General features: G+C 38.5%; 1 protein-coding gene across 3 annotated transcripts in view; it reads left to right on the top strand.

Annotated features, from left to right (window-relative positions):
* The window catches only part of ATXN3 (ataxin 3), a 37,681-nt gene extending 15,168 nt beyond the window's left edge, over nt 1–22,513 (top strand). Inside the window, exons 7-11 of one of the 3 annotated variants that reach the window (XM_018066394.1) lie at nt 2,710–2,842; nt 3,185–3,351; nt 4,961–5,056; nt 12,952–13,059; nt 18,265–22,513. In XM_018066394.1, the coding sequence (XP_017921883.1) occupies nt 2,710–2,842; nt 3,185–3,351; nt 4,961–5,056; nt 12,952–13,059; nt 18,265–18,359 (599 nt within the window). In that variant the 3' untranslated portion in view covers nt 18,360–22,513. Of the gene's footprint in view, nt 1–2,709; nt 2,843–3,184; nt 3,352–4,960; nt 5,058–8,697; nt 8,837–12,943; nt 13,060–18,264 lie in introns of those variants that run through there. The other 2 variants (XM_018066393.1, XM_018066395.1) reach the window with 2 other exon arrangements.

The raw sequence follows: 25,529 nt of genomic DNA, 5'->3' as shown, positions 1-25,529 counted from the left end.
CTGTAATAAAATAAACCATAGTTCATATGCTCTAGTCTCTTGTAATTACTGTTGATACTCAATATTGTCACGTCTTAGATGAGTGGGAACCTTTTCAACTTGACTCTCAAGCTTTTGAAATGACCGCTCTCACCTTTTGAAGCCCTTTTTAGGTCATATAATAAGAATTTTCAGTCTTGTGTGTTTCCTTCCCCTTTAGTAATGGTGATTCGAGATCGCAGGCTGTGCACTGGTGTGCTTATTGCTACTAGGTTGGTTGTCATGTAGGTCTCTCCAGTTTTCATGTAGGATCATTATGTTGTAATGTCTTCGATTTTATATACTTTATCTCTTTTCTTTTATGCCTAAAACCTTTGTTCCTAACTACATCTTCCCTTTTTGAAATCCTGTCTCTGCTCCTCTTCCAAGCCACTATGCTCTAGTTTGCTTAATGTCGTATTGGCTGCTTCTTTCAGATGCCTTTTGTGGATCCTACTCTTTAATCTCTAACTAATGAAGTGACCCAGAGTCAGTCCTGGACAACTTCTTGACTGTGTGCTGTCCCATTATTTTAGATATCATCTCTAAATAAAGTCTATCTGCCATAATTCCTTAGACTTTTATCAACATCTACCCCGAACACCAAACCCCTAACTTTCTCATCTCCACTCAGAAGTCCAGAAAGCATTTCAATCTGAATGTTTACAAAAGACGCATTTTTTTTCTCCCCATACTTGCGGTCCCTCTTTCCGTCTTCATAAGCCCCGCTCTTCTTGCACATTGGTTGCTGTATATTACACTGAGAAGGCAGCCTAGAGTGCTCTTCTTAAAATATAATGCACATCGTGGCATACTTTCACTCTTCGACCCTTCAGTGGCTTCCTAGCACACTTAGAATGAAATCTAATCTTGAATAAAACCCAAGCTCCTCACAGTGTCACCTCTGTAAAGCAGTTTCTGCTCTTCATGATGCTCTTCATGGAATAGCATGGGGAGCTAACAGAGTGTATTCACAACCTAGAAAACAGTTTTACTGGCCTAAAACCTGTTCAACCGTCTGAACTCTGAGTATACTTGTCCTTGTGAAAAAAAGTGTTAAGTGTATTATGATTTACTCTTGAGTTTTTCCATTAATAGGCCTTTTAATCTTGTTTTTAAATTTCATTTTCTGTTAATGATCATAAAGAATATCTATAATAAGCACCAAGTGAAAGTGAAATCGCTCAGTCATGTCCAACTCTTTGCAACCCCACGGATGGTAGCCTACCAGTCTCCTCAGTCTATGGAATCTTCCAGGCAAGAATACTGGAGTGGGTTGCCATTTCCTTCTCCAGGGGATCTTCCCGACCCAGGGATCGAACCCAGATCTCCTGCATTGCAGGCAGATGCTTTACCATCTGAGCCACCAGGGAAGCCAAATAAGCACCAAGGTTGAAGAAGATTTATGGTAGAAAAATGAAAATTGATCAAAATGGCTTAGGTATAGCCCACCCTTATTCGGCTATTGTATGGAGTATCCAGCTGGGAAAACCTTGGCTTTCCAGAGTTATAGTAATTAAAAAATTACATTGGACAAATGTAATTTTTTCAAAACATGAACCACATCTTCAGCACCTTGACTAGAATTTAGGGTATTGGCTTTCCAGGTCCTGTTTTCAGTTAGGAAGGCTGTGTGTCAGGGTCAGCTATTTCCATAGATAACTCATTTTACCCATATTGCAGATTTTTACACACATCCTCTGATCATGTCCTCAAACAGCACTCTGCGGAAGGTACAGCATAATCTGTTCAGCAGTTGAAGAAATCAAGACATAGAGGGGTAAAGTGATCAACAGAGGCAGTTAGGAAACACAAGAGCCAGGGCACTAAAACCCGGGCTGTCTGAGTGCACACTCCTTGCTCTTCCTCAGTCCTTTCCTTGCCTTTCTGTTGTCACTTAGGGAGTAAGCTACTTGGTCAAGCACTGTTTTAGTATGTTTTAAGTATATTTCCATGAAAAGTGAAAGGAAAGTTGCTCAGTCGTGTCCGACTCTTTGCAACCCCATGGACTATACAGTCCGTGGAATTCTCCAGGCCAGAATACTGGAGTGGGTAGTCGTTCCCTTCTCCAGGGGATCTTCCCAACCCAGGGATCGAACCCAGGTTTCCCACATTGCAGGCAGATTCTTTACCAACTGAGCCACCAGGGAAGCCTCGTACTTAATTATTGCCCCAGTCAGATTCTGCACAAATTATTAAGCACAAATTAGGTATGTTTCCTTGTTCTTACTTAATTAGAGCCCTTTTCAGATTCAGATACTTCTCATAGTCACTCTATGAGATGGCTATTCCCATTTTACAGGTGAAGAGGTTTAGAGGGACTTCCCTGGTTGTCCAGTGGTTAAGAATTTGCCTTGCAATGAAGGGGACATGAGTTTGATTCCTGGTTGGGAAACTATTAATAAGATCCCACATGCCACCGAGCAGCTAAGCCCACGTGCCACAATGAAAGATCCAACTAAGACCAATTGAAGAAATTTATATATATGGAAGTGAGGCTTAAAGACCTTAAGTAATTTGTCCTAGACCACCCCACTGGTAAGTGTAAGAACCATGTTTTGGACCCAGGTCTTCCTCACTCCCTGGTTTGTGGTCTTCCCGCTGCTATGCTGCCTGTCTGTCTGCTATCATTTTCAGTCCATTTTGAATCACTTGCTAGCTGTTGCAGATAATTTTTGCCTTTTTTTTTAGGTTACTCTATATTTGTTGTTAAGGGTGATCTGCCAGATTGTGAAGCTGACCAACTTCTACAGATGATCAGGGTCCAACAGATGCATCGACCAAAACTTATTGGAGAAGAATTAGCACAACTTAAAGAACAGAGGTAAAGCTGAGCCTGCAGTGTGGGGTATATGATAGTATTTCATTACAAGAATTAAATTTACATGAAGATGTGGTCCTTTTATTGTTGGTGGGTTTTTTTTTAGACCTTTCTTTTTAAGTGTAGCTTATTGGTTTAACCTTGGATCAACTCTCTGAATTATTTAAGTATACTTACAACACAAATTCATGTCACAATAGGACCTTTGTATTATTAGATGTTATCTGCAAAAAAAAATGTGTAAGTTTTCAACTTACATAAAAATCTTTGGTTTATAAATGTCTCTATGTTATAATTACGATGAAAGAATGGTCTGCAGTTATTATTTGTGCTTTTATTATTTAGAGTCCAGAAAACAGATCTAGAACGAGTCTTAGAAGTAAATGATGGGACAGGAATGTTAGACGAGGATGAGGAGGACTTTCAGAGGGCTCTGGCACTAAGTCGCCAAGAAATTGACATGGAAGATGAAGAGGCTGATCTCCGCAGGGCCATTCAGCTCAGTATGCAAGGTATGGATATTCCAACACTTACTTTATTTGTTGTTGAAGCAATTGATTTAGATCATTTTTAGTTCTTCTGGAAATTAATATACTATTGGTAGAAGTTCTTTGACAGTCACAGAAGCAGTAGCTATGTATAATCAGTTATTGGTTTTTTAAGATATGATTTAATACATATAATGTTTAATACATATAACATACGTATAACTTTATGACTTGTGTTATATTAGGACTAGTTATATTTTCATTTCTGGTCATTCAGTTTGGTTATAATACTGTGCAAACACAGTACTAAACGGAGCTAATCATTGTGAGGTCAGTGGACCCTTGCCAAGACCAGCTATTTAAATGCATTCTAGTGGCTGTGAAGGAAGGTCTAGACAGAGACTATAAATTGATTTTACAAAACTCTAAAACTTACTGGCTGTGGAACTTTTGGCTTAAGCTCACTTTGGTGGGCTCACTCTTTTAGCCCACCACACCTCTTCCCCCACCCACTCCCACCCCAGGGAATCCAAGTAGAGGGAAATGTCTAGGACGTTGCTCAAAGGGGCTTACTTTAAAAGTGTAACGGGTTTTCTTTTTTGGGGGTTGTTTTGTTTTCGTCTAATGTGAATTTGCTTTCTACTTTCTAATGAAATTACACATCAATTGAATTCCTTAAGTATCTAAATAAAATTGAGTTTCTGTTAATATGAAAATTATCCTTTTTATGCTATATTTTATTCTGAACTACTCATGCCTCCTGGCCACATCTGAGTACTCTGTATGGTGCAAAGGCCCATTTTGGATTAGCAGAGTCCTGCTAGGTTAGCCCAGTGGTGGACAGACACAGCCTTATTAGTCCTAGACATTTTTGTGTCCTTTACTCTTCTTCCCACGTTATTTCACAATTTGTGCAGAATCTGATTGGAGCAATAATTTAGTAAGAACACAGAAACATACTTAAGTTATGTCAGTACCCAGATGTTTGAAGATAAAGGAATATACAGAGCGGGTTTATTTTACAATCATCCACTTTAAGTTACTTCTAGGAATTCTGTGCCTTCAAAAGTATAGATTGATTTCTGGCACTTCCCTGGTGGTACATTGGTTAAGAATCCTTCTTGCAAAGCAGGGGACATGGGTTTGATCCTTGGTCAAGGAACTGAAATCCCACATGTCTCAGAGCAACTAAGCCCGCAAGCGCTACAACTAGAGGGTCTGTATGCCTCAAGCAAAGATCCGCCATGGTGCAAGGAAGATCCCACGTGCCGTAGCTGACTCAGTGCAGCCAAATAAATAAATTTATTTATTTTTAAAAAGTGTAGATTCATTTCTAATAAGTAGAGAGCAAGCACGTGTGGTGCTAGTTATTTCTCCTGCCAGATGGTCAGTGAACTTACCTCACGTCCACTGTGTCACGGATTGATAGTAGGCGTGGCCGCAGTGGACACAGGTGCGGTTGAACTACCTTATTCTGATTTTCCCTGAACCTTTCAGAGCCTTTCTTACATTTACAGAATGGTGCAGAGTAGTTTTGAGAAGAAAACTTTTTGAAAGCTCCTTCACCTAAGTATAAACACGTCATGACGTGGTAAATAAAACTGGTCTTTGTTGTGTTTTATTCGGTTTTCAGGTACTTCCAGAAATAGATGTCAAGATATCCCACAGACATCGGGTTCACATCCTACTTCAGAAGAGCTGCGGAAGAGAAGAGAAGCCTACTTTGAAAAGTAAAGTAGTTGGTACCATATTAAAACTGCAGATTTTATCTTTACCTTGGCCGTTTTGTCTATTTGTAGCCATATAGCTTTGACCTAACCATTCATTTTATTTAGAATTCTCTCTAATACTGAAATCAAATATGGTTTTTGGAGAAAATTTTGCCTCAGTACTAATTAAATTTTCATGAAATAGGGTGAAGGAAGCCTTGTAAAATTTCAGTCATCAAAAGAAAAATGGAATTGGATCAAGGCAAGAACAAAGCCCTGTGGTCCTTTGAATATACTTCCTGGTTACCTGACTAACCCTACAAAGTTCTGTCAGTTAATAGGAAAAACACCATTTATCATAGGAGAACACACTCTCAAATAGAGCTGGTGCTTAACCACTCTGCTCGTTACCACACCTGGGGATGGAGGGGGTTGGCTGCCGCAGGCCCGTCAGCATCGGGGGGCATGAGAGTAACCGTAAATCTCAACCATCAGCTCCTAGGACCTAACTTTGTCCCAGCTGTATAAGTGCTCTCAAAATAGAAATTTCACCCATATCGTTATCCTTGCCAGTAACCGTCATTCACAGGTCTTCATCCTCTTGTCTCTTTTTTAAAGATAAAACTCCATCTTACCATCACAAGATCTCTAATAGATATTCAGATCCTCTGATCCCCGCTCAGAGAACTAAGGCAGTGGCTGAGTCTGGCCTGTTATTTACTATATTTTATCAATTCTAAGATGCACATATTTTCACATTTCAACATCTCTGCAGTTCAGAAGACTCTTACGCATCATAATTGGTAGTACTTCAGCCGTATCTAAAATGTTGGCGCATTCTACATTGGATGGTGTAATGAAGATAATAGTTACCTTGTTTTCTGGTTTTTTTTAAGTCACAACTCAAGAAGTATATGAAGGAAAGTTCTGATCAACTGACATCCTCTTAATGTGAGATGTTTCTAGTCTTTATTCAGTGATAGATTAATGGATTTAATTCTGTATAAAAATCTCAAAATAGTGCTTATTAGTGCTTGTCACTCCCTTTACAATTTTAAAATTAACTTTTTTATTTTTAAAATATGATAAACTTCAAATTTATGTGCAAGTAGAGAAACTAGCATAAAGAACCCTGATTTATCTGTTGCCCACATATAACAAATATCAGCACATTGGCCATTTTGGTTTTTATGCCCCTGTCTCCCATGCTATTTACTCTTATTCCCACCCCCACCCCCCGCAGGGTGGGGTTATTTTGTAATAAATCTAAATCATAATATTTCATCTTTATTGATTTTCATGTCTGTCTCTAAAGTACATGCTGCTGCTAAGTCGCTTCAGTCATGTCCAACTCTGTGCGACCCCATAGATGGCAGCCCACCAGGCTCCCCCGTCCCTGGGATTCTCCAGGCAAGAACGCTGGAGTGGGTTGCCATTTCCTTCTCCAATGCATGAAAGTGAAAAGTGAAAGTGATGTCGCTCAGTCGAGTCCGACTCTTAGCGACCCCATGGACTACAGCCCACCAGGCTCCTCCATCCATGGGATTTTCCAAGCAAGAGTACTGGAGTGGGTTGCCACTGCCTTCTCTGCTAAAATACATGTTTTTTTCTTAATATCACCAAGTGATTTTTTCACACAGTAATGAAATAAAGATCAGATGATAATTATTAATTGTAGTTCTGTAATATCATCAACTAACTAGTCAGTGATAAACACAGCTTTCAGTGTTTAACTAGATAAAAAATAATATTTTGGAAAATTTATCTTATGATAAATTTATCGTAAGATACCTAAATCTAAAAAAACACAATCCTACCGTTAATATCCTACCGTTAATGATTATTGTTTTGACAGTCACACTTCTACTCACAGAAATGCACGTATATTGTATATCACATGTTCCCATGATTGTGGATATTTTTTGCAAGAGGCTGTATTGTAGTTTATAAAATGTATGTATCACAATTTATGAACCTATTGATTTTTGCTATTATAATTAATAATGCAAAGAGCAATCCTTGTATTAACTTTATGCCTCATATCTCTCATCATTTCTTCTAATTATCCTGAAAATTTCAGATTACTAAGTTAAAGCGCAAGAACATTTTTAAAGCCTTGGTAAAGATTTCTAAACTGCTCTCCAAAACAGTTTCCAAGTGATACCTGTGCCATGCTTTTTTGAGCCTTTAGTTTTTTCCAGAATAAATATAAACATACTTTCTAGAGAAACTGTTCAATTCACAAGTACATCCAAGAAAAGGAAACCATCTTTAAAGTATAAAAACAAATCCCTCTTTTATTAAAGGAAGTTTTTAAGATTTTTTGGATTAAAAATGTAGAACTTCCAGTAAATTAAAATTTTTATAGCACAAAGGATAATGTAGTAACTAACATTTCGTAATGACTAAGTAAGTTGTAAGAGGCAGAACGCTAGCTATAAGTAATACAGATGTTTTATTCAATGTTGTGCCCTTTTAAAATGTCTGAGTCTCCTTTCTGATTGCGGTTAGTTGATTGGGTAAGAAAGTATAGTGATGGTTCCAGCTTCAGCTTCCTATCCCCTACCTCCTAATTTGACTTTGAAAATACTGGTGGTAACTTGAGTAGACCTAGAGAATGTTTTACACAGTTAGTTGTTGCTGAGAAGAGTTAAGACCTAACTTCTTGGGGTTGCTGTCTAACTTTAGTTAGCGTTCAGAATCTTGTAGGACTCATGATTGAAGGAGCTGAGAAACTGATTTTTGCCTTTCACTAGAATTCCTGATTATTAAACCTAGATGGGTCCTTGTCACAATAGTTTGTATTGTGGAGAACTTGGCTGTAAGCCTGTGGAGCCATTTCTTCCTTCTGATCTTTTCCAGATGCCCTGGTGCTAATTTGTTACTCATTGAAATTTATAGGTGTTTGTTTTTTTTTCCTGTAGAGTATTTGAAGCTTCATACTTAATGTAGTAGCCACAGTTTAGCCACAGTGTTCATGGATTAAGCGTGAAAATACTGTTGAAAGTCTACCTGTTACAAATTTATAGTTTATGAGTAGGCGTTCTTAGCTGATACTTTCATAGCTGTGATATTTTTCCCCAGTGGTAATCTCCAAATCCATGGTACGTATAGAACCCTGAGCAAAACTCTACTTTATCAGCTATATCATTGTAAAACCTTAACTCCCATGTTATGAACATCAAATGAGGCAACGTATATAAAACTGTTTTGTAAACTGTGAAGTAGCCTACAGATACACTTAGCATTATTAATGCCTTCTCCAGATATAACTCTGAAATGATGCTGATTCTTTCTTTCTGTCACTAAAAAAGTGGTTCTTAACCAGGAGAGAAACAAGGGAGCCATTGCCTTCTCCAGGGGAATCTTCCTGACCCAGGAATTGAACTTGGATCTCCTGCATTGCAGGCAGATTCTTTACCATCTGAGCCACCAGGAAAACCCAATGTTTTCATAGTCATGGGTTACTGTGATTTTTTGATTACCTAATACTTGAACTACCACTTCAGTGGTGTGATGTAGTTTATCAGAGTCCAGCTTAAAAAACAGAGATTTTTAAAATGTTTAACTGGAGGATAATTGCTTTCCAGTGTTGTGTTGGTTTCTGCTGTACAACAATGTGAATCAGCCATAAATATACATATATCCCCTCCCTCTCAAGCCTCCTTTGGACAAAGTGGAATCAGGATATCGAGTTTAAGAACACACTGCTTTAGCTGTGACCCTAAGACCAGGAAGCTGCCACCACAGTTGCCTAGACATGGGAACCTGCAGTCTGGCCCCCGCTGCAGCTGCCAGGAAGCAGGATTGTGGAACTGGCGTCTCCGTGGCGTTACTTGCCAGCAGAGACCCACCACAGCTGCAGGAAGATGACGGTACCTCCTCTGCCGTGTAAGTCTCAGGCATGTGTTTAACTGGTAGCCAGACTTCTAGCTCGAAAACAGTCAAAAGACATGTTGTTTTCAGTTTTCCAGTCTTTCTCATGCTGAAGGCATGTTAAAAGGCACAGGGGGAAAGGATGCTGATTTACTGTTTGAACATGGTCCATCTTACAGTGTCCCCACGTAGGAAAGGTGTCAAAATACTCTCAAGGCTGGCAGTTGATTTACTTCTCACTTGGAAGTAGAATGAAGGTTATCTCTCTAAAGGCACTCTCTCACCTGTCACTCCCTTGCATTCTGAAATACTTTCTTGAATGGAGGGGGAGGAGGGCATGCAGAGGATGCGCCAGGAATTCCTTGTACCTCACAGCCTGTCTTTTTCATGTCACATTCCAGAATCAGAGTATGCTTGTGGGAGCCCACTGCCTATGTGTCCTTTGTTAGCCATGATCCCCAGAACCTGTGCATACATCAGTGTCTGGCTCAGAGGCCAGCAGGGAAAAACTGCAAGTCCCACTGGCTGAATTTGCCTCGTTGCTTATATTTAAAACACAGGTTAAGAGGGGCCCTAGAAAAAAGTCTGCTATTCTATTCTATTTTATAGTGTTGTATGTGTTAGTTGCGCAGTCATGTCTGACTCTTTGTGACCCAATGGACTGTAGCCCACCAGGCTCCCCTGTCCATGGGATTTTCCAAGTAAGAATACTGGAGTGGGTAGCCATTTCCTCTCCAGGGGGTTTTCCCAACCTAGGGATTGAACCCAGGTCTCCTGCATTGCAGGCGGATGCTTTACCATCTGAGCTACAAGGGAAGCCCTATTGTGTTACTGGGCATTTAAAAATTCTGCTTCTTCCTGACTTCAGATTATACTACAAAGCTACAGTCATCAAGACAGTATGGTACTGGTGCAAAAATAGAAATGTAGACCAATGGAACAAGATAGAAAGCCCAGAAATAAACCCATGCACCTATGGGTACCTTATTTTTGACAAAGGAGGCAAGAATATACAATGGGTCAAAGACAGCCTCTTCAATAAATGGCGCTGGGAAAACTGGACAGCTACATGTAAAAGAATGAAATTAGAGTACTTCCTAACACCATACACAAAGATAAAGTCAAAATGGATTAAAGACCTAAATGTAAGACCAGAAACTATAAAACTCTTACAGGAAAACATAGGCAGAACACTGTATGACATAAATCAAAGCAAGATCCTCTATGACCCACCTCCTAGAGTAATGGAAATAAAAACAAAAGTAAACAAGTGGGACCTGATTAAACTTAAAAGCTTTTGCACAGCAAAGGAAACTGTAAGCAAGGTGAAAAGACAACCCTCAGAATGAGAGAAAATAATAGCAAATGAAACAACTGACAAAGGATTAATTTCCAAAATATACAAGCAGCTCATACAACTTCATAGCAGAAAAACAACCCAATCAAAAAGTGGGAAAGAGACCTAAACAGACATTTCTCCAAAGAAGACATACAGATGGCTAACAAACACAAGAAAAGATGCTCAACATCACTATTATTAGAGAAATGCAAATCATAACCATGAGATATCACCTTACGTCAGTCAGAATGGCCCTCATCAAAAAGTCTACAAACAATAAATTCTGGAGAGGGTGTGGAGAAAAGGGAATGCTCTTGCACTATTGGTGGGAATGTAAATTGATACAGCCATGATGGAAGACAGTATGGAGATTCCTTAAAAAATAGGAATAAAACCACCATATGAGCCAGCAATCCCACTCCTAGGCATATACCCTGAGGAAACCAGAGTTGAAAAAGACACATGTATCTCATTGTTCATTGCAGCGCTGTTTAGAATAGCTGGAACATGGAAGCAACCTAGATGCCCATCGACAGATGAATGGATAAAGAAGCTGTGGTACATATACACAATGGAATGTTACTCAGCCACAAAAAGAAAAGCATTTGAGTCAGTTCTGATGAGGTAGATGAACCTAGAACCTATTATACAGAGTGAAGTGAGTCAGAAAGAAAGATAAATATCGTATTCTAACGCACATATATGGAATCTAGAAAAATGGTTCTGAAGAATTTATTTACAGGACAGCAGTGGAGAAACAGACAGAGAATAGACTTATGGACATGGGGAGAGGGGAGAAGAGGGTGAGATGTATGGAAAGAGTAACATGGAAACTTACATTACCATATGTAAAATAGATAGCCAGTGGGAATTTGCTTTATGGCTCAGGAAACTCAAATAGGGGCTGTGTATCAACCTAGAGGGATGGAATGGGGAAGGAGATGGGAGGGAGGTTCAAAAGGGAGGGGATATATATATATACCTATGGCTGATTCATGTTGAGGTTTGACAGAAAACAACAAAATTCTGTAAAGCAATTAACTTTCAATAAAAAATAAAAATAAAGTAAAAAAAAAAAAGAAATACCTTAGAGGGTGAGGTTGATTAAAAAAAAAAGTATCATTCATTACCCCATTAAATAATTTTGTATTCATAAAAAAATTCTGCTTCCTTTAAAAATCCTTTTATGCATTTTTTTGAAAGCTATAACTTCTTGCTTAGATTGTCAGCTGTTTATAAGTTGTTTTTTTTAAAATTTTTAGCATATACATATGTATATATATGAAGTAATTTTAAATTGATGTAAAAGCAGAAGTAGTTCAGAATTCCTTATACCCTTCACCTAGATTTCCCAATTTTTGATCTTTCTGAACCACTTTACAATAACTTACAAACACAATTTCCCATTATATTTCTCAAAGCGTAAGTATATTTTCTGAGTATAAGGATACTGTCCTACCTATTTACATCATAACCATCATGTTTAAACGTTTTAATGTGTGAATTGTTATGACATGGATTTTCCTTTTGAAAAAAAATACAGGGAGAATTTACTTTAATGCAGCAGGTATTATTGAAACTTGATAATGCAGTTTAAATAGTTGTTTTCATTTCTTTCATTCATAAAGTATTTGGTGACAAGCACAGGTTTAGGTACTGGAGAAACAAGCAGGATAAGCTTTGTGCTCTCGTTAGTTTATGATTCTACAAAGGGAGACAGGCAAAAGAATGTCAGATGACGCTAGTTTATACTGAAAATTAAATGAGAGTGTGCGAATGGCAGGTGGCTGCTTTAGCTCGAACAGTCAGGAAATATTCTGTGTCCATGGGACTCACCAGGCAAGAATACTGGAGTGGGTTGCCATTTCCTCCTTCAAGGGCTCTTCCTGACTTGGGTATCAAATCTGGGTCTCCTGCATTGGCAAGGCAGACTCTTCACCATCAGAGCCACCAGGGAAGCCTCTGAGGAGATACTGAAGCCTAGATACGATTGACAGGAAGGAGCCAGCCATGGAAGGATCATTTTAATCTGCCCGTAATTTGAGATGCTTTATCTTTTCAAAGGTGCTTATTTTCAGTGACTTCCAACAATATTAAGGACCTATAAACCAACACATTTGCATACAAACAGTGACTCCATTGGTACAATGTGTTATTTTTATGGTGAAAATACCTACCTGTTAATTTGTCTGATAAATGTGAATTTTCTGTCTAGGTTTCCTAGGATCAGCACTGTGATGCTTGTCAGTAATTTATGTCAGACTGATTGCTCTTTCTTTAAAAAATTGAAGTATAGTTGATTTACAATGTGTTAATTTCAGGTGTACAGCAAAATTGCTGAGATATATGTATATATGTATACTCTTTCAGATTCTTTTCCATTATAGGTTATTGTAAGGTATTGAATATAGTTCCCTATGCTATACAGTAGGACCTTGTTATATATTTTATATATAGCAGTATATATCTATTAATCCCAAACTCCTCATTTATTCTCCCCCTCCTTTACCCTTTGGTAATCATAAGTTTGTTTTCTGTCAGAATGATTGCTCTTGCCTTCTTCTGGGGCGTTCAAGCCAGTGACACTTTTGTTTTGTGGAACCATTTATTTTCCATGGGAATGGTTTTTCTCATGGCATGTTTATTCTTGGGTTTTGTTTTTTAAATGTACATTCGCTCTTGAATGTTTCAGGCAGCAGCAGCAGCAGCAGCAGCAGCAGCAGCAGCAGCAACAAGCTCTGCCAGGACAGCTTACACATCTGTGTGAAAAGTCGAGCACAAGTTCTGAAGCACCTGACAGGGATCTAGGTACGCCTCCTGACCATACATCACGTTTCTTACCTGCATGCTCTCTTTGACACACAGCCTCCATGTGATTTTTGGCTTTGTAGGCCTTTTTCTCCTCTCTTTCATTATACTGAAATTCTTGAATGAATTTGTGACCTACTAAACTTTCTTGGATTAAGGAGCAGGCTAACGCCTTAATGTACTTGTGTCCTTAAAACACTCAATGAATGTTTTGCTTTAAAATTATAAATAGTACTTGCAATGTCACAGTAATTGGTACATTTTCCAAAAGTTTCTCAAAGATAATGAATAATAGTAGGTGGAAAATAAGTTCATTTTACTACTTGGAAAACTAAAAACACTTGAGTGTAGTCTGCATTACAACATAGAAGTCTAGAATTACTTATTAGACCTTGGTTTAATAAATAGGTCTTGAATGTTGGCCAGTTATTGGTAGTAGAAACTGAGTGCAAAAGAAACAATCCAACAAAGAACTTGTAAGTAGGACATGAAAAGAACTCTCAAAACTAAGAAAATAACTCAAAAAGATGGGCAAAGGATTTAAACACTTTACCAGGTATATGGATGAAAATTGGGCATATACTCAACATCACTAGTCATTAGGGAAATGCAAACTAAACCCACAAAGAGATGCCATTACACACTTACAAGAAAGACTTAAGAAAATAATTAAATTGACAATACCAAATGCAGGCAAGAATCAGAGCAACTGGGACTCTCATACATTGTTAGTAGGAGTGTAAAATGGTACAACAACTCTGGAAAACAGTTTAGTATTTTCTTACAAACTTAAATGTACACTTAACCATGGAATCCAGTAGTCCAACTCCTAGTTTCTAACCAAGAGAAAAGAAAATTAGATTCACACAAAAACTTACTGTGAATGCTCTAGCTGATTTGTTCATAATAGCCCCAAACAGGAAGCTGCTTAAAGGTTGTTCTTCAGATGAATAGACACAGAAACTGTTAGATCCAAACAAAGGACTACTATTAGCAATAAAAAGGAATGAACTGGTACTTTTTCTTACACATTCTGCTAAGTACAGCTAACAACCCTGGGCTTTTGTGTAAAGCAAATATAAGCAGAATCTCAAAGGCAGAGAGAAGACAAACTGGTTGGGAAGCTCAGGACCAGAGAAAGACAGAGTGGTTAGTAGCCTCGATTTTCTTTTTGCCCCAAGAAAAGCCTACTCTGTGGAGTCATTGATCATAGACAAAGCAAGGAAATTCCAGAAAAACATCTGCTTGATTGACTATGCTAAAGTCTTTGACTGTGGGGATCACAGCAAATTGTGGAAAAGTATTAAAAAGATGGGGATACCAGATCACATTACCTGTCTCCTGAGAAACCTATAAGGAGGCAAAAATATACAACGGAGAAAAGACAGTCTCTTTAACAAGCGGTGCTGGGAAAACTGGTCAACCACCTGTGAAAGAATGAAACTAGAACACTTTCTAACACCATACACAAAGATGACTCAAAATGAATTAAAGATCTAAATGTAAGACTGGAAACTATAAAACTCTTAGAGGAAAACATAGGCAGAACACTATCTGACATAAATCACAGCGAGATACTCTATTACCCACCTTCCAGAGGAATGGAAATAAAAACAAACAAATGGGACCTAATTAAACTGAAAGCTTTTGCACAACTAAGGAAACTATAAGCAAGGTGAAAAGGGGGCCTTCAGAATGGGAGAAAATATTAGCAAACAAAACAACTGACAAAGAATTAATCTCAAAAATGTACAAGCAGCTCATGCAGCTCAATACTAGAAAAATGAACGACCCAATCAAAAAGTGGGCCAAAGAACTAAGCAGGCATTTCTCCAAAGAAGACATACAGAGGGCTAAAAAAAACATGAAAAGATGTCACTCATTATCAGAGAAATGCAAATCAAAACCACAGTGTACCATCTCATGCCAGTCAGAATGGCTGCCATTAAAAAGTCGACAAATGATAAATGCTGGGGAGGTTGTGGAGAAAAGGGAACCCTCTTACACTCTTGGTGGGAATGCAAACTGGTACACCTACTATGGAGAACAGTATGCTAAGTCACTTCAGTCGTGTCTGACTCTGTGCAACCCCATAGACGGCAGCCCACCAGGCTCCCCATCCCTGGGATTCTCCAGGCAAGAACACTGGAGTGGTTCGCCATTTCCTTCTCTAATGCATGAAACTGAAAAGTGAAAGTGAAGTCACTGCTGTGTCCGACTCTTCGCGACCCCATGGACTGCAGCCTACCAGGCTCCTCCGCCCATGGGATTTTCCAGGCAAGAATACTGGAGTGGGGTGCCATTGCCTTCTCCAGGAGAACAATATGAATATTCCCTTAAAAACCTGGAAATAGAACTGCCATATGACCCAGCAATCCCGGTGCTAGGCATACACAATGAGGAAACCAGAATTGAAAGAGACACATATACCCCAGTGTTCATTGCAGCACTGTTTACAATAGCTAGAACATGAAAGCAACCTAGATGTCCATCGGCAGACGAACGGATAAGGAAGTTGAGGTACATATACACAATGGGATGTTACTCAGCTATAAAAAAAGTGCATTTGAGTCAGTTCTAATGAGTTGGGTGAAACTGGAGCCTATTATACAGAGTGAAGTAAGTCAGGAAGAGAAACACCAGTACAGTATATTAATGCATATATATGGAATTTAGAAAGACAGTAATGACAATCCTATATACAAGGCAGTGAAAGAGACGCATGTAAAGAACAGACTTTTGGACTATGTGGGAGAAGGTGAGAGTGGGGTGATTTTGAGAGAACAGCATTGAAGTATGTATATTACCATAGGTAAAAATAGATGACCAGTGCAAGTTCGATGCAGGAAGCAGGGGACTCAAAACTGGTGCTCTGGGACAACCCAGAGGGATGGGATGGGGAGGGAGGTCAGAGGGGCTTTCAGGACGAGGGGACACGTGTGCACCCATCCCTGTTCATGTCGATGTGTGGCAAACACCACCACAATATTGTAATTATCCTCCAACTAAAAAAAAACCTAGACAGTGTATTAAAAAGTAGAGATATTACTTTGCTTACAAAGGTCTGTATAATCAAAGCTATGATTTTTCCAGTAGTCATGTATAGATGTGATAACTGGACAATAAAAAAGGCTGAGCACTGAAGAATTGATGCCTTCGAACTGTGGTGTTGAAGAAGACTCTTGCGAGTCCCTTGTACAACAAAGAGATCCAACCAGTCAATGCTAAAGGAAATCAACCCTGAATATTCATTGGAAGGACGGATGTTGAAGCTGAAGCTCCAGTACTTTGGCCACTTGATGTGAAGAGCTGACTGACTGGAGAAGACCCTGGTGCTGAGAAAGTTTGAAGGCAGAAAGAATAGAGGATGACAGAGAATGAGATGGTTGGATGGCCTCACTGACTCACTGGGCATGAGTTTGACTGGACTCCAGGAGATAGTGAAGGACAGGGAAGCCTGGGGTGGTGCAATCCATGGCATGGCAGAGTCGGACACAACTGAGTGACTGAACAACAATGGGGAACTGTATCCCACCTGCCACAACTCAGAGTTTCCATGCTGCAAGTAAAAGATACCCCCTGTGCCGCACACAACGCGCACACACACACACAAAAAAGATCCTGCATGCTGCAACTAAAACATAGCATAGCCAAATAAATAAATACTTAAAAAGAACAGTAGGAGGAAAAAAAATATGTGTAAACACAATAGACTTGCCTCTCCTTTTCAGTTTTCTAAATTATATTTTACGAATGCAGGAAGAATTATAACTGATTTGGTTTTTACTGTAAATTATAGGAAATACTTAAGGCAATTATAATCAGAGGAAAGTAAAGGGAGGTAAGATTTTTAACTTTCATTTGAACTGGTGCAGCCACTCTGGAAAATAATTTGGTAATTTCTATAAAACCTGAATATACAGTGACAATACAGCCATCAGTTATATTCCCATTTAATCCTAGAGAAATTAAAACTTCTATCCATGCAAAAACCTGTACTTGAATGTTCATAGCATCTTTGTCATGATAAAAACTGGAAAAAACAAGTGTGCTACAGTAGGTGAATGGTTAAACCATCTGCGGTACATCCATCCCACGGATACATCTCAGTATTAAAAAGAAACCAGGAACTTCCCTGCTGGCTCAGTGGTTAAGACTTCTGTGCTTCCACTCCTAGGGGCACAGGTGAGATCATTGGTCAGGGAACTGAGATCCTGCATGGCATGTGGTGTGGCGAAAAGAATTAAAATTTTTTTTTAACTTTTTTAAAAAACTAGTTGGGGATACATGCAGCAGCTTAAGATATATTTCAAGGGCATTATGCTGAGTACAAAAAAATAAATCTCAAAAGATCTCACACTGTAGGATTCTAAGTGTGTAGCATTCTAAAAATGACAAATTGATAGAGATGGAAAGCAAATTAGCAGTTGCCTGCAGTTAAGGAATGTCGGGGGGACAGGGAAGAGAAGTGAGTGTGGACAAAAAGGGATGGCAGGAGGGAGATTTTGGTGGTTCTCAGTCTGGACTGTGGTGGTGTTGATGGTGGTGGTTACACAGATCTTCACATACAACAAAATACCATAGAACTACGCACAACATTGTAAATACCAATGTCAGTATTCAGATTTAGGTTTGAGCTGTAGTTACGTAAGATTTAATTATTAGGTGAAATTTAGCCAGTATACACAGGACCTCTTTGAACTATCTTTGCACCTTCCTATGCATAAATAATTATCAAAACAAACTTTTCAGTAATGTATGTATCATTGACAGACACAAAGTTAAATTTTCTTTCCCTTAGCATAATGCTTTTGTTTAAGATGCCATATTCAAAGGTTGCATACACAATGCATGATTCCATTTGTGTTGACATGCAGGAAAAGGCAGAACTGTAGGGCAAAAAACATGTCAGTGGTTGCCTAGACCTAGGGATTGGGACTGACTGCAAAGACAGCATGAGGGGAATATTTGGGTGCATGGAATGGTTCTGTCTGTATCTGGGTGGTGGTGATGGTTATACCACTTGGTATTTGTCAAAACTTGAGGAACTGTCAAAGAGTGGATTTTACTGTCTGTAAACTTTCAGAATCAAAAAAAAGGAAAGAAACTATAGTAGTCAAGTAAATAGTTTCTGAGCGCTTACCTTTTGATGACTTTGGAAATTTTCCAGAACTTTCTAAGGAATATGTGTTTTATCCCCAACAGGTGATTCTATGAGTGAAGAAGACATGCTTCAGGCAGCTGTGACCATGTCTTTAGAAACTGTTAGAAGTAATCTCAAAACAGAAGGAAAAAAGTAATACCTTTCACAAATCATTTAGATATTCAGTCTTTCCAATATTGTCCTGTGTGATTACAGCATAGGGTCCATTTTGGTAATGTGTCAAAGAGAACAATTTTCAACAGAGGAAAAAAGACTTAGGTGGTTTGCAAACAAAACAATAATAAGGTGGAAAAATACATCAGTTTTAGGCCTAAAAAAATGATCCTCCAAACACTAGCCAAAGAGGCATTCAGCAATTAAAGAAATTTAAAAGAGTTTTCTAAATGTTCTTTTTTCTTTCTTGAGTGTGCAATATCTAACATATCTAAAATTAGGGCATTTTTCTTGGATCTTTTTGCAGACCAACTAATTATAACTAGCTCTGGCCACAGAACTTTCCCCACACACTTTGTCTTCTTTTCCTCCCTTCTGCATAGTGAATCTGGCTCACTTTTATCATCTAATAGTTGCTCTTATTTCTCTCTAACCAAATTAACCTTGTAGGACAGTGTATTCTCCGTTTTGATAATAGCAGCAGTTCCAGGATAAGCTGTTTTCCTTCTGACTGTATCGTGCACTTGGGTGGTTTCTCATCTTTATTTTCTCTGATCACAGTTTCCCTGTTACCTGGTTTTCATTATTTTCTACTACTCTGTTGAAAGACGGTAATGTTTCTTGAGGTTTTTAAGCCCTCTGAGAAGGGATCATTATTTCATGACTCCAGTGCATTCCTGTACTCTGAAATCAGCTCTACACAAGTATTTGAGAGTAAAAGAGAACTGTCACGTGTGAGCACATCCGTTGTCAGATGCTTTGTGGCTCTCTCCTCAGTTATGTCAGAACTTGAAGGCTGTGTTGTAACCCTCTTTCCTGCACCCTGTTATTTCCTTTTCTTTTGAAATTGAGAAAAATAGGAGGAGCACGGTGTGCAAGTTTCCTTCTGTTGCATACAGTGTATGGAACACAGCATGCAGTGCCCACTGTGCATGTGTGATGGATGAAATTTGGCCTTCAGTTTTAGTAGCAGTTTCATTTTATTTTTCCTCTTGTGACTGGAGCTGTTTACAGTTGAGTTAGGAAGTGTGGATGTCTGCTTCTGCTGTACATCTTTTTGTAGGTAGAGAGAGCTTGCCAGAGATAACCGTTGAGAACATGAAAATTTACCAACAAAACTGCATTGAAATTTGTACTGTGACTTGACGCTTGCATCATGTTTAAATAGCTTCGAATTACAGAAGGCACAGTACTGAATGGATTTGTAAATAAGAAAGTCTTTAGTTTTGATAAACAGTCTTTAATTGGGATGCAGAGAGTCTTGCTGGGTCATTGCAGTGGGATGATTTTCGTGAAAATTAACCATGTCTCTCTGAAATGGGCCTTTTAGATTCTCCCCTTCCCTCATTCTCCATCCCCCTTTGAAGCCCTTTTGAATGTTGAATTGTTCATTAGCTAAAATTTAAGGAGAAATTTCATCTGACAACTTAGAAAATTAAAGTATGATATGTTGCCATACCCTGGTGTATGGCTACACACATTTTATCAGGGAATTTTTTGATGTAGGATTTATTGCTAACTGAAAAGAGATGAGAAAATACCTTTTATTTATGATTATGAAATAGCTTTTACTTGGATAGAGACAGACTTTTTTTAAGTCATTATTTTGTGCCAAGTTAAGTTTTATGAAGTTCCCCTTACATAAAATTAGACAGTTTTATTTTAAAATCTAAAGTTTTCTTTTGACAATTGAAAATGTTTCAGAAGAATTATAAACTTTTAGAAGTGCAAGGGATGTTGGAGTTTGGTACTACTCCCTGAGATTTACAAACCAAAATATTTTAAGACTGGACATTTCTGTAGTTAACCCAAGTATGCTAGTCATATTTTCCATGGATATTTGACCTATATCTTTTCTCAGTGAAAAAAAAATACATTAATTCTTATATTTGAATTGATGAACTACTTGATACAAAAGTGAAAAAGCGAATATACTTTAAAAAGTTTTAACCTTGAAAGTTTATAAAGTTCTTATATTACACACCCTTGCTAAAGCACTTAAAGGAATATAGGATGTTGACCTTCTTTTGTTAGGGTATTTTTTTAAAGCAGGGCTGAGCACACACTGGATATATTTGAATGTGTTTAGTTTGTTGTGAAATTGTTACATTTGGCAGGCAGACTCAGAATCACTAGTAAACTGCCATCTTGTGTGGGTTGGCATAAATATTATTGAACATTTAGATTCCATTTCTTAATTGATTGGCTAGTATGTAAAGATGCCAATGCTCATAACCACAGTAAGAAAATTTTTAAGTTACACAAAGTTATAGTTTACACACGTCGTATGGTTTACTTTAAACCACCTGCAAGTCAGAAACAATGAAATTCACTGTAACTGTCCTGCTAACAACTTTTATTTATAGAAAGATTTCCATTTTGTTTTACCAATTGGGAACACCTTAATGTTTAATATTTAAACTATTGGTATCATTTTTCTAATGTATAATTTGTATTACTGGGATAAAATAAGTACCATGGCAATGCTAGTGTTATAAGTGAAGTTTAAACAAGCTTTGGAAATAACACTTTCACACTGATAGATGTCATGGATTTAATAAGTAGTTATTTATGTTTCAGAAATTCAGAGTAGTTAACATCTAATCTAAACCATCATTAAACATTTTTACCGTAATTAACATACAAATATTTCAGTAATGCAAGTAGTTTGAAAGGCTGCTGCAGGTAAACTGTATTTCACCTCTAAGATCTTGGCCAAATAATTTACAATTCACAGAATATTTAAGGTGCTTTCTTTCTTTAAAACTTAATTTTTCTTAATTGAGGCTTTATTCATGCCATAGTTAATGAAGAAAAACTCCAAACTAGTTGAGGAGCAAAACTACCCATACTCTACATTGTTTCATTTGATGTTAAGTCAAATAAAGTAAGTTTTATGCCAGTAAGAGCCTAAGACATTTCCAATGTCTGCATGTTTGATACTGGTTTTAAATAGTCTCACACTAGTGCCAAGATTTACTAAATGTCTTAAAGTTGGCCCATTTGGAGGTGTGCAAATGCAAAAAAGATTGGTTCTCAGTGCACAAGCAAAAATGTAATGATAATACTTGAAATTCCTTAGATTGAAAAATAAATCTTAATGTTTTAAATTCTTAAGAGGATTCAATCATTAATATTGATGACTTCCTATTAGAAACTTTGTCTGCAATTGGAGGGACCTATGGCCACTACTTTCAAAGTTAATTGTTGCAGCTGGGCCCTGACAAGTATGGAGATATTACAGATGTGATCTTAATTAAGAAAAATCAGATTGGATTAATTATTTCAGCAGTATAAGTAATTTTTCATATTTTCAAAATAAAAACTTTGCTTCATTTCTGGTCCCTTTGTAACCAGCATCTTTTGTTAAAGAAATGAATGAACTTGTGTTGTTTTTTAAATACACAAAATATTTTTGTTTCATTTTGCTTTCATGAATGAAAATATTATTGACATGGTTGTTTAATTCTTGAATTTTGATTTTTTTTTCAAGAAAATGTCTGCTATTTTAATTTTTTTTTTGCAAAATAGTCTGGCATTTTCAAAAATTAATGCTACTAACCACATCTAAATTATTGCAATTGGCATGTTTAGTTATCATAGTATGTCAATAAATGTTTAAGACCATGGATTCATAAGACAGGGAGTAGAAAGCATTTGTGAAACATATTTGGAAATTCCTGATTCATTTAGGAAGCACTTCACTTGTCTCTTGCATAGTTCAAAAGTGAATATTTTCAGGAATTTTTTAAAGGAGGAAAACATACATTTGAATGTGATTACCTAATTTCTACAACACTGGACTAGTAGGAATGCATTTTTAAAAATTACTGTTCTGTATAAGTAACCTTTGAAATTCAAGTAAAGAATTAAAGGCATCCTTTTGGCCACGACACAGGTGCACTGTGGCAGTGCCATTTGCTCAGGACCCAACTCTGCAGCCCTGGTGTGTGTGCTCTCCTCTCTGAGTTGTCTTGCCGTTAATACACACACAGGCCTTCCTGTCTGGTCCTTAGAAAAGCCGGGCTTCCAAAGCACTGTTGAACACTGAGGATACTGTTGTTAATGTGGATGTTTGATGAGTTGTATTTTAAATATCAAAAATTATTAAATAAAGATAATGTTTGCTTTTTTTTACTTCCGTTTGTATTTATTGTTAAGTTCGTAGCTTTGCCTTCAAAGTGTGGTTGGAGCATTTACACCACTGAGAGCTTTTCAGAAATGCTAAGTTTCAGGCCACACTCCCACCTACAGAAACAGAACCTGCATTTTTAACAAGATCCCTGGAAGATTCCCACACAGAGTGAATGTGAGAAGCATTGTTTTATGGACGTGGTGATAAATGAAGCTGGCTAGGGCCCACTGATAACTCTGTTCCAACTAACGGGTACCAGAGGGACCATTGTTCCTGGATCCTCTGATCTTTTCTGAGAGGCTAAGAATTCCATATTTTTATTTGAAATCTGATTTTTAAATGTTGGCTTGATTTTTTTTTTTTTCCACCCTGAGAGCCAAACAAAGCATACTAGTAACAGTTTTTAAGAGTGCTATTTTTCCTCACTGAACTCCAGACATCGGACTCTCTTGGCTCAGGGTTATAGGATCCTCAGGTTTTATAATGACGGCTATCCATTTTAGCTTTAATTAGGGCTGGGCAGAAATCTTGAAACAAAAATTTCCATTTGATGACGGGCGACCTTTTTAGTGTAACTTGATAGCCAAATGGCTCTGATCTCAACACCTTTTTAGTGTAACTTGATAGCCAAATGGCTCTGATCTCAACACCTATGGGCCCTATGAAATGTACTAGTTGATTTGAAGGCACATTTTATGTCAGCTAAAAGCTTTTCGAAGATTAGGGAAATTTGGGGTTGTCCTTATTATGAAGATTTGCATGTTTGGGGATCCTTTTGACCATTTTGTGCCTGCCACGTTCATGCTCATCATTTTTAGGTAATTTGAGCCCAGCTGACCTTTTTGGCCTGTACTCTTGACAGTTCCCCTTAAGGCACAGTGAAGCTAGCAGGGCCTCATTTTAGGTCTTCAAAGAAACCAAGTTCTTTCTCACCGCCAGGCATCCTAACACTCCCCTTGCTCTTTCACCTTTGCCCTTCTGACATCCTTGTCCCTCAAGATCAATGGCCACCTCTGCTATGAGGACTTTCTCTTTCAATTGACCACCACTCTTCGCTGGACCTTGTTCTCTCAAGATTGTTCCCGTTCTCCCTGGATCCGAACCTCCCCCCGCTCCCCCCCCCAAAAAAAAAACCTTTGTCTCATGAACTATGAGAGAAAAACAATTCTGTATCCTTCATTCACTCACTCAAGAAGACCTGTGCGCATTCCTGGCATGATTCTGGGTTCTTGGCACAGAGCCATGAATCAGACACTCTGCTCCGCTGCTGATTGCATTCTGATTGGCCACGAGGCAGAGGAGACATTTAAATGAGCGTGACTTCATAACATGTTAAGGGCTGTGCTTGCTCTGTGAGATAGGAAGACGAAACAGGATGATGTGATAGCGTGTGACTGGGATGGAGGGCCTTTTCAGACTGGGTTCGAGGAAGGCCTCTGGAGGTGCCTTTCAGACACCAGGAGAATGAGGCAGCCATGCAAGGGTGTGGTGCCACCCTACCCGCCTGAGGAAACAGCAAGCACAGCAACTGAGGCGGGGGTGGCTGCTTGTCTCTGAAGAACACAGAAGGCTGGAGAGACAGGAGGGTAGTGCACAAAAGCTGGAGTTTGCAACATGTTAAGAGAAGTCTAGAAAGCGTAGCCAGATTGTTCGGTGTAATAAAATGTAAATACAATCCAAACTTATCTTTGTAAAGCTGTATGTAAGATTTTTGTTATGTACAAAAGCCAGCCCTCCCTCCCAGTCACACATTATCATATTATCCTGTTTTGTCTTCATATCTCACAGAGCAGGCATAGCCCTTAACATGTTATGAAGTCACGCTCAGTCATTTAAATGTCTCCTCTGCCTCGTGGCCAATCAGAATGCAAGCAGCAGCGGAGCAGAGTGTCTGATTCATGGCTCTGTGCTGAGAACCCAGAATCATGCCAGGAATGCGCACAGGTCTTCTTGAGTGAGTGAATGAATGATACTGAATTGTTTTTCTCTCATAGTTGATGAGACAAAGGCTTTATTTTTGGTGGGGGTGGGGGGCATTCTGACCCAGAGAGAATAGGAATGTACTCCAGCTTTTGTACATAACAAAAATTCTTATGTACAGCTTTACAAAGTAAGTTTGGATTGTATTTACATTTTATTACACCAAACAGTCTGGCTTTGCTTTCTAGACTTCTCTAAAATATCCCAAGCCTCTTTAAAAATTTTTTTTGTTTTAAACACCATTAACTACATCTTTGACTAAAGAGCATCCCATCCCAAATTAATTGAAAAGCTACTGGAACTGATGAAGGAGGTCAATAAGTCAACAAAAACCAATAGCTTGTTTGTATACCAGCAATAGCATGTTAGAAAACAAGATGCAGAAGTACCAAGCCTGACAATGTCTAATCCTTGGAACACCAGATGAGTCATAGGTTCCAAGCAGAGTTAAGTGGAATGGCCCTTTTCTCAGCCCTCAGCACATATCGTCATACAGGCTCCGGACAGCTCTGCTGGTGACCAGAGTCCTGCTGAGTCTCTCAGAAAATAGATCAGAGGGATCTGATCCCATGTTGTCACTGTCTCCGTTGCATTCCTGCCCTCTCAAAATAAGATACAGTCTCTCCCAAAGCTGTATTTCTATTCTGCCCAGGGAGAGCTCTGTCTCCAACAGGGAAACCTTCTGAGGGCCAAGGCAGATTTAGCTTTTTTTTGACCAATCATCTTAAACGTCTTCCAGGGGCTTCCAGTGAAGTACAGTTAAGTGATTCCACATATATGAAGTACTTAGGCTGATCAAATCCATAGAGACAGGAAATAGGATGGTGGTTGCTAGGGGCTGGGTGGAGCAATAAGGAATAAGGACTTACTGTTTAATGGGTACAGAGTTTCAATTTAGGAAGATGAAAAAAGTCCTGGAGATGGATGGTGATGTCTGCCCAACAACGTGCATGAACTTAATACTGTAAGATGGTAAATTTCATGTAAATTTTATCACAAAAACTACATAGGATGGACCTCCCTGGTGGTGCAGTGGGT

Source organism: Capra hircus, chromosome 21, assembly GCF_001704415.2.
Source record: "Capra hircus breed San Clemente chromosome 21, ASM170441v1, whole genome shotgun sequence".
In the NCBI taxonomy this organism is placed as follows: Eukaryota; Metazoa; Chordata; class Mammalia; order Artiodactyla; family Bovidae; genus Capra; species Capra hircus.
The sequence above is the reverse complement of the archived record's forward strand: the minus strand, read 5'-3'. Positions and strand labels throughout refer to the sequence as shown.